We start from the raw sequence: 14643 nt of genomic DNA on the forward strand, positions 1-14643 counted from the left end.
TCGAAACAGGCAAAGACTACACCTTAAAAATAAAAAATATAAATAATATGTATATATAAATTTGATGTTAATACTTAAGTTGTTTGAAACAGTACATGTTTTATTTCTTTACTTTGAGAGTGTGGATTATATATACACTGTGGGTATTCATTTGACCATGTTTAACACTGGCGATTTTACTGTGCATAAATAAGACTTGACAATCACAAATTGTAATAATAATAATTTAGATACATATAATAAAAACTTTATTACTTTATCACTTTTTATGATTTACTAAATACAGTAATTTAATTCAAACAGATTTGCTACACAGCTAAATCACCAGCATTAAAAAGGTCAAATGAATACTCGCAGTGTATATATAAAGAGTTTGTTTCCAAACTGAAACAACAATCTTGTTTTACTGCTTTACAATTAATATCAATCAAACTGGAGTTGGTTTGTTTTGATTCAAGCCATAATATCTCAAAAAACACAGCTAACTAACACAATAAAACATGTTAACATAATACAATTAACTTAATATATATGATTAACTTCATATATATATCCACACGTTGAGTGTGCGTTAATTTGATTGACATCAAAAGCACTTCATGCAGAGCGGTTGCAGGCTCAAGTCAAAGATGGTTCACTTCATTAACCCTTCATAAGCCATAGAGACTCGTCACACATTACAAATGAAACAATACAGACTGAAGAAGAGAAGAGGATTTGGGACAGTCAGACATCTCGCTGTAAATCATTGTACACTGTAGAAAATGATTGGTGTTTCAACTTAAGCGAGTAATAAGTTAATAAGTTAAAAAAGAAATTGCATCAAATTTATTGTTAACTAAGTTGAATTAACTCAAAATTTTAAGGCAACCAGTTAATAATTATTTTAAGGGAAAACAACAACAATATTTTTTAACTGCATATTTTTTTAATGCTCTAGGTTCACATACACGGCAGTTTGTTCTCCTCACTTATAGAGCGCTCCGGGCCCGTTCAAACCCAACAGCAAATGTATATTTACTCCATTTAATTTGCCGTCAAAGATATTCTCAGTCTCCTCGGCGAGTGTGTGCGTATGTGTCAGCGTCAGTGAGATAAAAACTGAACAGCTGAGAAGAGCAATTAAAGATTGGAGATTTGCTCTCAACAGATAGCACCAGGGCTTCTTCAAACTCCTCGCTGACATCACACACGCATCACGGCGCGCGCAGCGTTCTGTTTGCATCTCTAGTTCTATGTGTGACCTGTGTGAATCACCACAAATCAATGTTTTATCATTAATGATCAGAATTCTGCTCAAAGTTTATGAAGACATGTCAGTGTTCTGTGCTGTTGTGAGCTGAATGTCTGCCTCAGGGCAAACCGTCACTGTGCCGCATATCTTTCATCAGAAACATATGGCCTCTTACATATGAAGAGTTCATTTGCAAAAACAGATAACTAGAAAAACATTTTCAAAATGTGCATTCCAATGAATATCAATCAAACTGCCGTTGGGTTGTTTCGATCAAGTAATAACAACCAAAACATATTTTATTCAAATATTAAAGAGTTTGGTTCCAAAATTAGATAAGTCTGTTGCTAAAATTGACCAAAAATCTTGTTTTTTTTACTGTTTTTTTTCTCATTTTGGAACAGGCATTATTTTATTTTGACAGTAACAGGATTACGCCGAGAAGCAACCAAAGGTCAATGGGTTCAATCCCCAGTGAACATACTGATAAAGAATAATCTGAACGCATCTCTCAACTGCATAAATCTTTATTTGATCAAAATACTGACTAAACAGTCATGCACGGGTGGAGGCGTTGAACGACTGCTGTTGTAATTCTGCTGCTAACAAGTTAAGATCAACTCAAAGTGTCTTTAACACATGACAAAAAAATGTGACTACACTAAATCACTATCGCAAAGCAAACTGCAAAGGTTCGTGACATTGACACATTGTGACAGTTTTATTGGGCTTAAGAGCTGTTTAGGGAGTACACAGTGTTGAGGTTCTCCCCATGTTTCATTTCTGAGCTTTCTTGTTCAAACAGCCACCGCATCCAGAATTGAGGAGCATTTTTTCAGGTCGGGACTTGGAAACAAATCCAGTTCCAGTTTCTCCTTTTTCGCTCGAAGTGTTGTGTATTTGGATAGTTACCGAGAGACCCTGTCTCCCCTGTATTTCTGTGAGTGTGAAACAGCTCTCATGTATTTCCCTGAGGCTCTTTCACAGCAGAGAGAAATACACCATTTAATGTGTTAAACCGGCTCAAGTTCTGTGTGTTTTCATTCCATGCTGTGGGAGTCATGCCGCATTCCTCTTACAACTTTATCGCGGTGGACAAAAAAAAATCTCCTTTCCATAACCGCAAGCCCATGTGTTGTGAATTACACCTCTGTTTGTTCTCATTTACAACATTTCTCTGCCTTATCCCTACAGCTTCATCTGCGTGTCCGCTCCATCACTTTTCTACATGTTGTGTGGTAAAAGCATCATTTAATCACGATGAAAGCATTCCGCTACAGAGCATCGGAGGATTAGGTTGCCATTGACGACAAGCTGTCAATGGTCCACCTTACGTCACCTTTGCGGGATTTTCCACCCGAAAAGGGGGTTATGGGTTTTATACGCGCGGACGGCTCCCGCCCACCTATACCAGGCGGCGGCCAATGAACGCGGAGAAGCGTCGGAGTGCGCGCGGTGATTGGAGGAGGCCGCCCGTCGGATTAAAGAGAAGGTGATACGCGGCGCGCTTTGGCTCGCGGCGTGGGCGGAATCCCCTCGGCCAATTTATCAGCGAGTCACACACGGGCCGTACACTGAATGTCACATTCACTCGCGTCCCGCCCACCGCACTTGTTCACAGACAAGAGAACAGGGGACGGGTGACACGAAGCGCTTGCCAATAGCCATAATTTCAAAAAGATTCCCCTCTCTCCAAAAGCGCATTTGGCAGACCTTTTTTGGCGCTGCAGCGTCTCTCGTGGATAATATGATGTTGGGGTGGAGATTATCTCCTGACATCCATCTGTGAATAGTTCCTCTGTAGTGTTTTATCATGGGAACTCGCATCATGTGGGCAGCATTAAGCCGCGTAAAAGCGCACGCACACGCGGCCAATGCAGGTCGCGCACATCGCAGTGTGAATGAAGGGATTTTACGCACTCCGGTCACATCCCTCAGCCTGTCAGTGCAACAGGTTGCATAGCGTTTCACAACACATTGCGAAGTATAGACAAAAGATACAGTATAACATTGGTGGCTCTAATGTCACGAAGCGGCACAGTTTTATTCCGTGCCGAGTATTTCAACGCATTGTCGTTATCAAAGAGGTAGCTAGATGCCTCTAAATGAGAACGTTCATAAGGAGGACGTGTGCTAGGAGATGCGCGTCCCCCCGGATAAACCTGTTCTGGAGGGAGTGACTCGATTCGAGCGCCATCCAATTATCTGATAGCTGCATTTATCCGCCGCTACAGAGCCGTCTAGTCATCCGCAAACAGGCGTGAACCGACGTTACAGGAATGCTCGTCTGAATATTTCATCTAGCCAAGAGGGAAGAGAAATTTCGGTTCGGGGAAGTGGCGTTCTTTTTATCATCCGGAAAAGACGCTCTGCGGTCTCCCTTTACGCGCGCGCCGCGTCTACTATCAGTAAAGCGGCTGCGCTCGCGTGAGAAACCGGTCTCAAATCTGCAGGAAAACAAGAGCGGGAGGTCTCCAGACACACGGAAACTGTGGCCAGACTCCAGAGGAAGTCAATTGATTTCGCCCTCCTTGATGAGATAGATTTGCAGGCTTTGCCCGGCGCGTCTGTCAGAGCGCTCAACAGTTGGTGCGAGTGCGCGATTAGAGGGACTTTACATGTGAAAGACTGAGATTTGGCACAGCGGCTTCAGCGATGGGTGTGTGATTTCAGCACCTCAGCCCTATGGACACCCGTTCGCGTGTGAATTGTTTGGTAATATGGAAGACAGACTGTTGCACGTCGTGATGCATCGGATGCATTTGCGCGTTTAGTGTTTTATAGCAGATACAATGACCAGTCTATTCACGGCTCTCGGCGCTTTAGCTTTTATTCGCGTATTGCATTTGGCGTAAAAGAGCACGGACACAGATTGCGGCCAGCCCGGTCCATCCGTTCATCCTCTTTGGATATAAGGGTGCTTTTTTATTTTTGTGTTTTTTTCTCTTGACCTTGCCTGAAGCTCAAAAGCAGCATGTTAATGATGGAGAGCGGTGGATTAGACGCGCATCAGGTTGAACTGGAAACCGACTACGAACCCCACTGCCGCCCGAGGTCGTGCACCTGGCCACTGCCGTGTCCGGAGGAGGAGAACCGAGCGCTGCCCGTAGCGGCCGTCAAAGTGGAGCCGCGCAACGTGCCGGCGTGTCTGAGCGGAGGGGCGCCGACGGAGTTCAAGCATCCAGCCGGCGCCCCTGCCCCTATCGCGGCCGCCCCCGCTTGCATGTCCGGCGCGGCGCTGGATGTGGCCGGGCAGCTGCGTAAATCCAAGTCGTCGAGACGGAACGCGTGGGGGAACCAGTCGTACGCGGATCTGATCACGCGTGCCATTGAGAGCACCCCAGAAAAAAGGCTGACCTTATCTCAGATCTATGACTGGATGGTGCGTTTCGTACCCTATTTCAAGGATAAAGGAGACAGCAATAGCTCAGCCGGCTGGAAGGTACGGTTTTATTACACGTGATGAAATGTTGTCATTGTACGATGCTGTGCGCTTGCCGTGTGCGTATTTAGCATGATGAAAAATGATGGCACATTGTGCCCGCTCATGCCAAATACGTACATACACAGGTACCACCGGTTTGTGCGTGTATTCCACTGGCACGTTTTGGTGAAAGGGAACATCTGGCCTTCACAACAACGTTGTTTTTTTGTACAACGTTAAGCAGGAGGGGCAGAGTTCAATGGGTCCATCGCTTTAGTGCTTTAATCGCCTTACAATATCGCGCATCCGTAATGTTGGGTGTTCGTGACGCAATGAGGCGTTTATGACGCAGTGATGTGCATTGTGACGTTCTGGATCAATGGGTTGATTTCGAATGTTCGCGCCGTGACTGTAATTCAATGGAGGAGGCAGGCAGGTCACCTGGGGGACACGCGTGGGTCCGGTCAGTTTCCCCGCGCGTCGGCCACGCACGCACGGCTGTCTGTCTGCTTTGAGATCTCCGGCACTCTCTCTTACCCCCTCCCGTCTCTCCCTTCAGTCTCATCTTCAATCCTGACTGCCATCCAAAAGACTATGGGAAATAAAATAGGCGACATAAAACTGTAATTAAAACATTACATAATCCAAGAGTGTTATTTAGTGAAGCAAACGCGACCGCACAATTACACCACATTGGCTGGCAAACGAAGAAAACGCGCTGGATATTACAGTTGCTCATGTGTTTCAAAGATTTTAATAACATCAGATGTGATCTTTCTAACTGCACATGCTCTCACTACACACAGACCGTATGAAGAACCCGAGGGACCAATGTCTCTCTCTCTCTCTCTCTCTCTCTCTCTCTCTCTGTGAGAGCACCAACATCTAAGTTACAAAATTACTGTCAGATACTGAATGTCAAATCTATTTTATATTTGACTTTCTGGCAAACATTTTAGATCACCAGGATCAGATCAGAAAACATCCAAACAATCATAATATCAGACGATTAAGAACCATCTTCTTCAACTGGGCTTTTTGTTCGTATGGAAAACAGATAATGAGAAATTAAGATAGATCAAAAACATTAAGCATTTGGTTATTTATAGACCAAATGCAAAACCTTCAGAATATAACAATGTAACATTAATGAATACATTTAATATTTGAATCCTTATTTAAAGAACATTTGAATACAGTTTACAATACAACATCGTTTAAAAGTATAACCTTAATAAATTCATTTTTGTTATTGGTTTGGGAGAATGCCCTGCATCTTGTCCTAGACAATGTTTTGGTTGTTTTTTTAAGTATGTGCAATAGTTGATGCACGCAGGCCTTTTATTACATCATCAAAACAGATTTTTAATATTTCCAATAGGGATATTTACCTCTCGCCGGATGCTTGTTTTCTCAACAGGACTGACAACAAAGAGATTGGCTAAACTAATCTTAAGCCTGTAGTTTTAAACTGAATTTAAATCTGCTTTAATTCCTCTCGACTTGTTTGTGCCGCCCAGGGATGTGCAGCTGTATGTCAGTCATATGTTCCCATAAGGCTCTGCAACAGGGCGAGAGATCTGATTGGTTGGGGAAAATGGAGAAAAACAACTTGATTCGATCAAAATAAGGTTGTGGAAAACAGACCCACATGCTCACACATGTAGGCCCTGGAACAGTTGGCGCTGAATTTTAATACGCATTTAATTCTGACACATGCGTGCCTACACGCACAAACAATACTCACAAATACCCAGATATGCACACAAACAGATGCACGCCTACATACTGTACACATGTTTACTTCCAAATGTATGGAAACTCCTGACATGCCCTCACTTACAAAATATATGTGTGTGTATGGCAAGTTTTGAGAAAGATCAGATACAAGCACGGCCATAAAAGCACTCCTGAATGTTGTGTAATCCCATCTGAGAGTCTGTGGCAGCCGGTTTTGTGTCTCTTGGCAGGCCCGACTCGGACATCCAGCCTTGCCGTCTTTGGCATCAATTAGCTGCTATTAATAGGTTTGGGTTTTCTGCGAGGGGTTGGATGGGCAGGAGGGCCCTGAAGAACGCTAACACACACACGCACACACACAGCTCATTCAAATGACCAATGCTTGCGGTTGATGGAGGAATGCCATACTGGAGTGTTTTGCTTTTACGTGCACATTCTTTAACAATGTGGCATAACATGAGGTTTTTGGAAAAGCCCAGTGATGTGAGGCTTCTCATGTAACAGTGTACCAAAAGTGTGTCACATCCGGTTACTCACAGCATCTGTTGAGGATCAGATCTTCTTAAGCCTTCCCAGGTATTTATTGTGTTTGTCTTTGATTTATTTCAGTTAAGTGCTGGGTTCCACCGCTTCTACATGTGTGTCTAATACGGTTTATAAAGGACTTCTAGATTATTCCAGATGTTAAGATTAATATATTAACTTATCCCTCGTTTCCACTAAGCAGTATGGTACGGTACAATACGGTTCGGAACGGCAAACTCTAATCCGGCCTGCGTTTTCACTGCCAGCAGTACCCTTACTCGATAGATGTGGAGCCTCGTTTATAAAATGTGCGTACGCACAGATTTGCAAAAATACACGGCAACGTTCATATTTATAAAAACGGTCCTTGACGTCTGCACAGACATACCTACTTTTGCCTGTCCGAGTGCTGCAAGTTTTGTCAAATTTAAGTAATTCTTGCCGCTCTTAAAGGATTTGGACGTTGACAGGTGCTCTTTCATATAACAATTACATTATTTGGAGATCATTAAATGGTGGAGATCTGAAACTGTTGAGCTGCGTGAAATGTCACATCTGATAGAGAGGCACAGACGTATTTTCTGTGCGTACGTTTGATCTATGAATCACACGTGCGCACTTTGAGAAATTATCTTAAAATCAAATGTATGATGGTTTCTACGCAACATTTTATAAATGAGGCCCGTGGTGTATGCCAGAAAGTAGTGATCGACGTCACTGCACGGCAACATAACTGCGGTGACCTGCTGCCTAGCTAGCTTATCAGGCAATAGGCTTGTTCGACAGTACTGCCAGAGCCGTTCAAAAGCATACGGAGCAGTCGCCTGTTCGACCCACCGAACGTTCTGAGCATGAAGTGCTCAGAACGGCCTCGCCAATAGCTAGTAACATATTGGAAAAACTATGATACTAATTTCTCCCAAGAAATGCGATGAAATGTTATTGAAAGTGAACGTTAAACTTATAAGTATACAACACTGTGCTTCAATCGGTTTCTCTGCCGCCATTTTGTTTTTTAGAGCATGACCCTGCTTGAACACTCACGCACGCACACATGGACTATTGAGCGATTTACCCCATCTTAAGGTTTTTCACTATTTTGGTACCAATTGCAAACTCTGAAAACCGAAACGCAAATAATTGCATTCCCTACTGTATCGTACTGAACCGTATTGTACTGCTCTGTGTAAACCAGGCATCGGTCTTCATCTAGATGGATGTGCTCAGACATTCCTATTGGTCAAGAATAGGATGCTCAGATTTGATAAATGTAATCAAAGTAGCATCAGCTATGTAGTATCCGCTCTTTCACAATTGTTTTCCTTATATCTGTAACTTTTTTTGGTTAAAGATAAACAAAAAAATACTAAGCAAGTACATAGAAGATCAGTGTTAAAAGATGTTTCTTTACCTTACATTCTTTACACAATGGTGAGCTTGTAATGATATAATAGCTAAAGCTGTTACATGAAGGGGTTCATGGTGTAAGCACGTAAAGTCACCTGCAATTCTAACTTTCAAATAGAGATGGCGATAGAGAGGCAAAAGTTACAGATTGCTGCTTGGAAAGTCTTCAGAAGAAATTGAAGCAGAAACAAGTAATACACCCCCACTTGTGGTCTTGGTCACTTGAGCGACAGGAAGTAAAAGGTGCAAGTCTGTCCTAAAAACGCCAAAGTGCAGTGCCATTGACGCACACTAAACCCACACTAGCTTGAATACTGAGCGATATTAGGGGGTAATTCCGTGGGGGTCAGACTAGACGTGCGAAATTCGTTTGGACGGTGCTGGGGAAATGGGTAGGAGTGATTCCTCCATCTTTTACAGTTCTGTACCAAGAGGTCACGCTGTGATGTTTTGATCATACCAAACTTGAAGCAAGCAAAGTGCTAAAAATCTTTGGACGGTCTTGCGTTTGTCAGTACAAGTTAAACATTGTTAAGATCTCTTCTGAAAGGCCTACATTTGTTTTCAATTTACTCTCAATGCTGTCTAGCAGAATCAAATGAAATAAATAATAACAATGGCTGGGATTCCTCTAGTTGTAGACATTTTTGTATATTTTTATACCACAGATTCATAACTTCCCACTATATTTCTGTTTCAAAATTACGTAATTAAAAGATGGAAATACGCTATACATTTTTGAGCTGAAACTCCTTCCCCCCTAGTAATTCATAACCTGGCTTCAATCCCCTATTTCCAGCCCTGATAATAATAATATCAAATCTTAGAAAAGGGGTACTGTACAAGAGTAAAGACGGTGTAAGAAATCAAAAGAGACGCAAGCGGTAATTTAGTGGCCGGAGCTCCTCTGTCACCCCAGCTGGAGCAGCGCTCAGGGGCCTGGCATTGATGCGGGAGCGGTCTCGGTGCCAGGCCGTTTGGCCAGAGCTGTTGTTCACTTGGCCGGCTTCAGCTCTGGAGAAACACTGTCACTGTTACGACCACAAAGACCCTGTATAAGAAATGACTGCCACACGGTCGGTAAGTCTGCCATCCAGAAGAGCTGAATAACTCTGGCAGAGACTCACTTCTTATACTGTTAATAGGTTGAAAAGTCCTTACACGCTAATTATGACAACATTTTGTTTAAACCTTAAAATACATGCTTCTAGTAATGCATGTTTATGTGAGTTTATGGGTTACATAGACTGTTGAAATATCAAATATGGAATGGGTTCAGTTTTACACAGATAGGTACGTTTCAGATATACTGGCCCCTGCAAATCCCGCTTCACAACTGTGGTTTGTCTTTATTTATGACACTCAGTCTCGTCATTTCTAAGTAGGCAGTTCCTAGCCAAAATCTGCTGGAAAGTGGATGAGATAGTTAAATGTCTGGCTCTGTAACACTAATCTGAGACAGTAAAAATATCCTGTTTTCTGGAGGAGCGGTTTGACTGCACCTGGCAACCTCATGTGTTACCAGATGCATCATGGTGGAAATGCTCTGGGATATGGGGAAGCCAAACTCTTGCCTAATGTTGTGCTAATGTGTACTGAATAGGTGAGCAAAATAAATGCTAACGAATCTTAAAAGTCAGAGGCATCTGAAAGTGACAGAGACCGCTAGGTAAAGAATCTGATACTTGGAAAATGGAGTCCGTTCAAAGATTCTCAGAGCTACACACTAAACGCCCTTCATAGCTTTAGACGACACAAGTGAAGGTTGTCCTGAGAACCGTAAAGATTTTAAGAATTGTATGCTCTTCCATACCACGAATATCGTATGTGTTGTGCTGGACTAAAGACAAAAGGTGCATCCCAAATCGCGCATTTATGCATTTTGTAGTATAAATGGTGTGAATAGTGCGTTCACATTGAAAATTCTTACAAAAAGAGCACTTTAAGAACCCGTATGATGTACGTTGTAAAGCGAAAAAAAAAAGCAGAAGTGTGGAACTGTGGGCACTTCACGCACTCAACAGTCGCAGTTGGGCTTACGTAGCGGAAGGGAGGCGGGGCTATCAGAGGCTGCTCGAGCAAAACTCTCCTGCGGAGTGATAACGCTTCAATCTGATGATGACTAAAGTAATGCTGGGCACCACATTAAATGTGCAATGCACAGAAAGATTTGAATTCACACGCATTGTGCCATGCAATTGGGAAACCGATATACTTCCGGTTAGAATAAAACTGTTTAGTATTCCGTTTGGGTCGATACCACATTCTGAAATTCATACACTAGATGGTTGAGTGCATAGTGTATAGTGTATAGTATGTCATTTGGGACACAGCATAAATGAAAACCCTTCAATATGTGCCAGCCAAACTTCCTGTTTCAACAGGAAATGTCGGCACACACAGGGGTGATGTAAAGAGCAAAAAGAGAAACTGTCAATGTTCAATAGATCCTACACCTAGATATCTTTTATATATGCTGTGATCGTACTCATGCATTATTATAGGCAAGTTGTGAAATTGTTCGTTTGCATGTGTGAGATGCTGTCTGACGGGATTTTACGCCTGGGAGGGGTGTGTGTGTTTATGTGTGTGGGGGGGGGGCTGCGGCTCTTGTTAATAATTCAGATGAGGCTCATTATCACGACTGCACAGATCCTGCTCTGATTCCACCTTAATTAAAGCCATGAAGCGCACACACGCACACACACACGCATGTTAGGTTGTATACATTGGGGGGACTTTCCATAGACATGATGACTTTTAGACTGTATAAACTGTACATTGTACCCCCTAACCAAACCAAACCCTCACAGAAAACTTTCAGCATTTTAACGTATTTAAATAAGCGTCATTGTTCTTTATTATAATCAAACGCTGTGATTTTTCACCTGGCGATGTCGTCCATGTACAACTGTGGAAACAACAGAGCGCTGGCGACCTCTGACCCTCACTGCACTCTCTTACAAGCTTCCTATGCGCTGGACGCATTAAAGACAATTGACTCTGAAGCCTGGCATGTGCTGCTATTATCAGCTGCTTACATATTTAATCAGGTCTTCATAAGATTTCCCCCCACCGGACCACTGGGCAAACTGAGATTGATGAGATGTAATGGGCGAGAGGAGAGCAGCTATGATTAATGCATGCGGAGAGTGCGGCCCGCCGGCATGATGCAGCTCCAGCCTCAGGCCGGCTTTAGAAACGGGCTTCTGACCCTTCTGAGTCGCTCTTAAACACCTGCACAACTCATTCTCAAAGACTGTAAGATGGACATCTGATGCACCAATCACAGTCTGTTTGGCTATTCTGGTGTCATATATAAATCTAAATCTATGATAAATCGATACTGGACTTCAATTGATTTCACAACAATGAAAACAAAGCTTTGAGGGGAGAAACTCATTCGGAGGAAAATGTGAGTTGGGCTTGATGGTGCATCACAATGATGAGGGTGGTTGCCATGGTGTTGCTATACAGTTGCTAAGGTGTTTTGACTGGTAGCTGCTCTAGATGGTTACTAAAACGTTTGTAAAATTATTTCTTTTACATCTTAGGACGTCATATAGCACATCTCTCTTCAACAGTTGAGCTGAACTGTTCGAGGAACTATCACTTAGGTATTGTTTGAATCTGAGCAATTCCAGTTCCGATTCTTATTGATTCCCAAAATCAAACCTCTGGAGGGACAAAGTCATCCAACTCTAATGTGAAAGACCGACAGCATGACAAGACACATGAAAAAAGTGATCAATCCAGGTTATCACATAAAAAAATCATTGTTGAACTTTTTTTAGTAGTTCATAGAATAAATCCAAAATGACCCTTTTGCCTAAACAGATACTGAATTTCTGATCCTAACCTTTCCATTCCAATTCCAGAATTAGATGTTCGATTCCCAACACTAGTGCAGAGTATCTATGGTTAGGGATTATTTAAGTTATAAACCCTTTATATGTGTATAGGTGAGACTATGAAGATCAGATGTATAAGATCCGGTATCAGGTCTATGTCTTATGTTAAAAAATAAAACCCTTCATATTGCATGTATATGTATATTTCTGGCTCATATATTTATTTGCATACGTTAATGGTACGACTGCGGTGATGTTTGTACATGTGGCGGGTTTTGTTTGTCAGTTTGATGAAAATGGGTCAGGCTACAGGCCGGAGCGTTTAATATGCTGCCCATGTCACCGCTGACTCTCAGACACGACACATAGCCTGGAATGAACCCTGTGTCCCACGTCTCCTCCCGTCTCGCTTGCAGCTCGCTGGGTTTTTTGTCTCTCCGTGTGTCTCTGCGGTTTTCGTGATTTCTCTTTCTGTCCTCAACATACTTTTAATGACCAATCCCTCTGTCGATCATGTCCTTATTACTGATGCCTCAGTCAGATCATGTCTGCAGTATTTCTTGTGGGTATTTTGAAAAGATCCTACTGGAATAAAAACAAAACGTTCTTACTTCCTGTTTTAGGGAGCTCTTATTTTGTCTTTAAGTGCATCTCTTTCTATTTCTACACCCCAGACATCGGTTACATTATTGTCCCTTTTGATTTATAGCTTCTATCCAAATGTTGCGTTCTCCTGGATTTCATTAAGCCCGTCTTCTTTGATGTCTTACTATTGGACTCCATCAGTGTGTTAATAGTAAAATGAATCTGTGTATTAAATAATGCCAATGAAAGGAGGATTGTGCAAAACCCAGAGGGAATGAAACATAAAAAATGTTGTTTGTGTAAAGAGTGGTAGAAACAAGAAAGACATGTGGTTAAAACAATCCTTTATACTGTTTGGAATGATTTAGTTCTGTCAAAAACAATGGACTGATTTTGATGCCTCTTTCCTTTAGTGCTGTGTGTACCATAATATTATACTATAACCTCACTATATTAATCATTTAGTCTGACACAAAGAAATAAATGTCTCAAATGTTAAAATAATACATCAAAACACTCTAGTTCTCACGTTTAGGTTTCCAGCTGAAAACGCTTTCCTGAGCTCAACAGCCGAAGTTACTACATACAAGTAAAAGCAAAGTTGTGCGGTTTGATGTGTGTGATAAATGAACATTTGCATACTGCATCCTCAAGTAACAGTAAGTGAAGTACAGTAGTATGTCATTCTGAACACTGACATTGGCTTTGGGAATCTTATTTTTTGGCTTGAGAGGAGAGGAATGCGGTCCGTCCGGCTCACGGTTCATTGTCACGCAAACACACTGCCGTCTCTCTTCACATCCATCCAGACCTCAACTCGTCTCTCTCTCTCTTTCTGTCTGTCCCCCAGTGGTGACCGTTAATAGTTTTACATTTCTCGTTTTCCTTCTGTCTTTGTATGTTTTCCTCTGTATAACTCTTACAGGCTCTGTTTACAATATCACACTAACATACTCCTTTTGTTCTGCAGTTTGTAAATGCAAATAGTCTGGATGCTTAGTGTCTCTACACTTAACAAACTGTTTGGTGTGCAACTGGGCAAACGACACAGAATATATCCATATATAAAACAAAAGAAATTGAATGACTTGACGAAGAGAATGGACAATATAGTTTAAAATTAATGAAGAACATAAAAACAATAAATTGATAAATATGAAAGGGAAAAAGTATTATAAATCCAAGGGGACAGTGCACCCCAAATTCTGTCATCATTTACTCCCCTTCGAGTTCTTCCAAATCTGCATAAATGTATTTGTTCTGATGAAACAGAGAACGATATATGGAAGAATGCTTATAACCAGACAGATCTTAAATTGACTCTCATAGTAGGAAAAATAACTTTATCATTTTTTGTCGGTTAAACACAAAAGAAGATATTTCTCGAGCACTTTTGACTGATATTATAATTTTTCCTGAGTGGGGTCATGGAACTGTTTGGTTCACAAGCATTCATCCAAGCAAATACATTTATATAGGTTTGGAACAACTAGAGAGTCATTTACCACATCATTTTTGTGTGGACTATCCCTTTAAGAAAATAACGGCGTGTTTACACCCCGGGATGCAATATAGTTGAAAACGGGGCTGAAATACATGCAGATCAATGTGACAGAAGATGAAGCATACTGCTGTGTAAAATGTTTATTTTGTAATGTGTAATGTTTTAGTATTTTAAAACAGTATGCTGTACTCAGTGTACACTTCGAAGTATACAGTAATCAGTTCAAATATAGCCAAACTCTCTCTAACCTCTATGTAACCTGACCTTGTCTCTGTACTTCTTTTAGCGCCTCTGTACCCCTCTCTCTCTCTCTCTCTCTCTCTCTCTCTCTCTCTCTCTCTCTCTCTCCTCTCTCTCTCTCTCTCTCTCTCTC

At 41.8% G+C, this 14643-nt stretch overlaps 1 protein-coding gene across 1 annotated transcript in view; it reads left to right on the plus strand.

Annotated features, from left to right (window-relative positions):
- Positions 1 to 3461: 3461 nt before the first annotated feature.
- foxo6b (forkhead box O6 b) overlaps positions 3462 to 14643 on the plus strand; it is a 25906-nt gene continuing 14724 nt past the window's right edge. Inside the window, exon 1 of the mRNA XM_079484274.1 lies at positions 3462 to 4676. Within this exon, the coding sequence (XP_079340400.1) occupies positions 4209 to 4676 (468 nt within the window). The 5' untranslated portion in view covers positions 3462 to 4208. The remainder of the gene's footprint in view (positions 4677 to 14643) is intronic.

Source organism: Barbatula barbatula (assembly GCF_947034865.1).
Source record: "Barbatula barbatula genome assembly, chromosome: 21".
In the NCBI taxonomy this organism is placed as follows: Eukaryota; Metazoa; Chordata; class Actinopteri; order Cypriniformes; family Nemacheilidae; genus Barbatula; species Barbatula barbatula.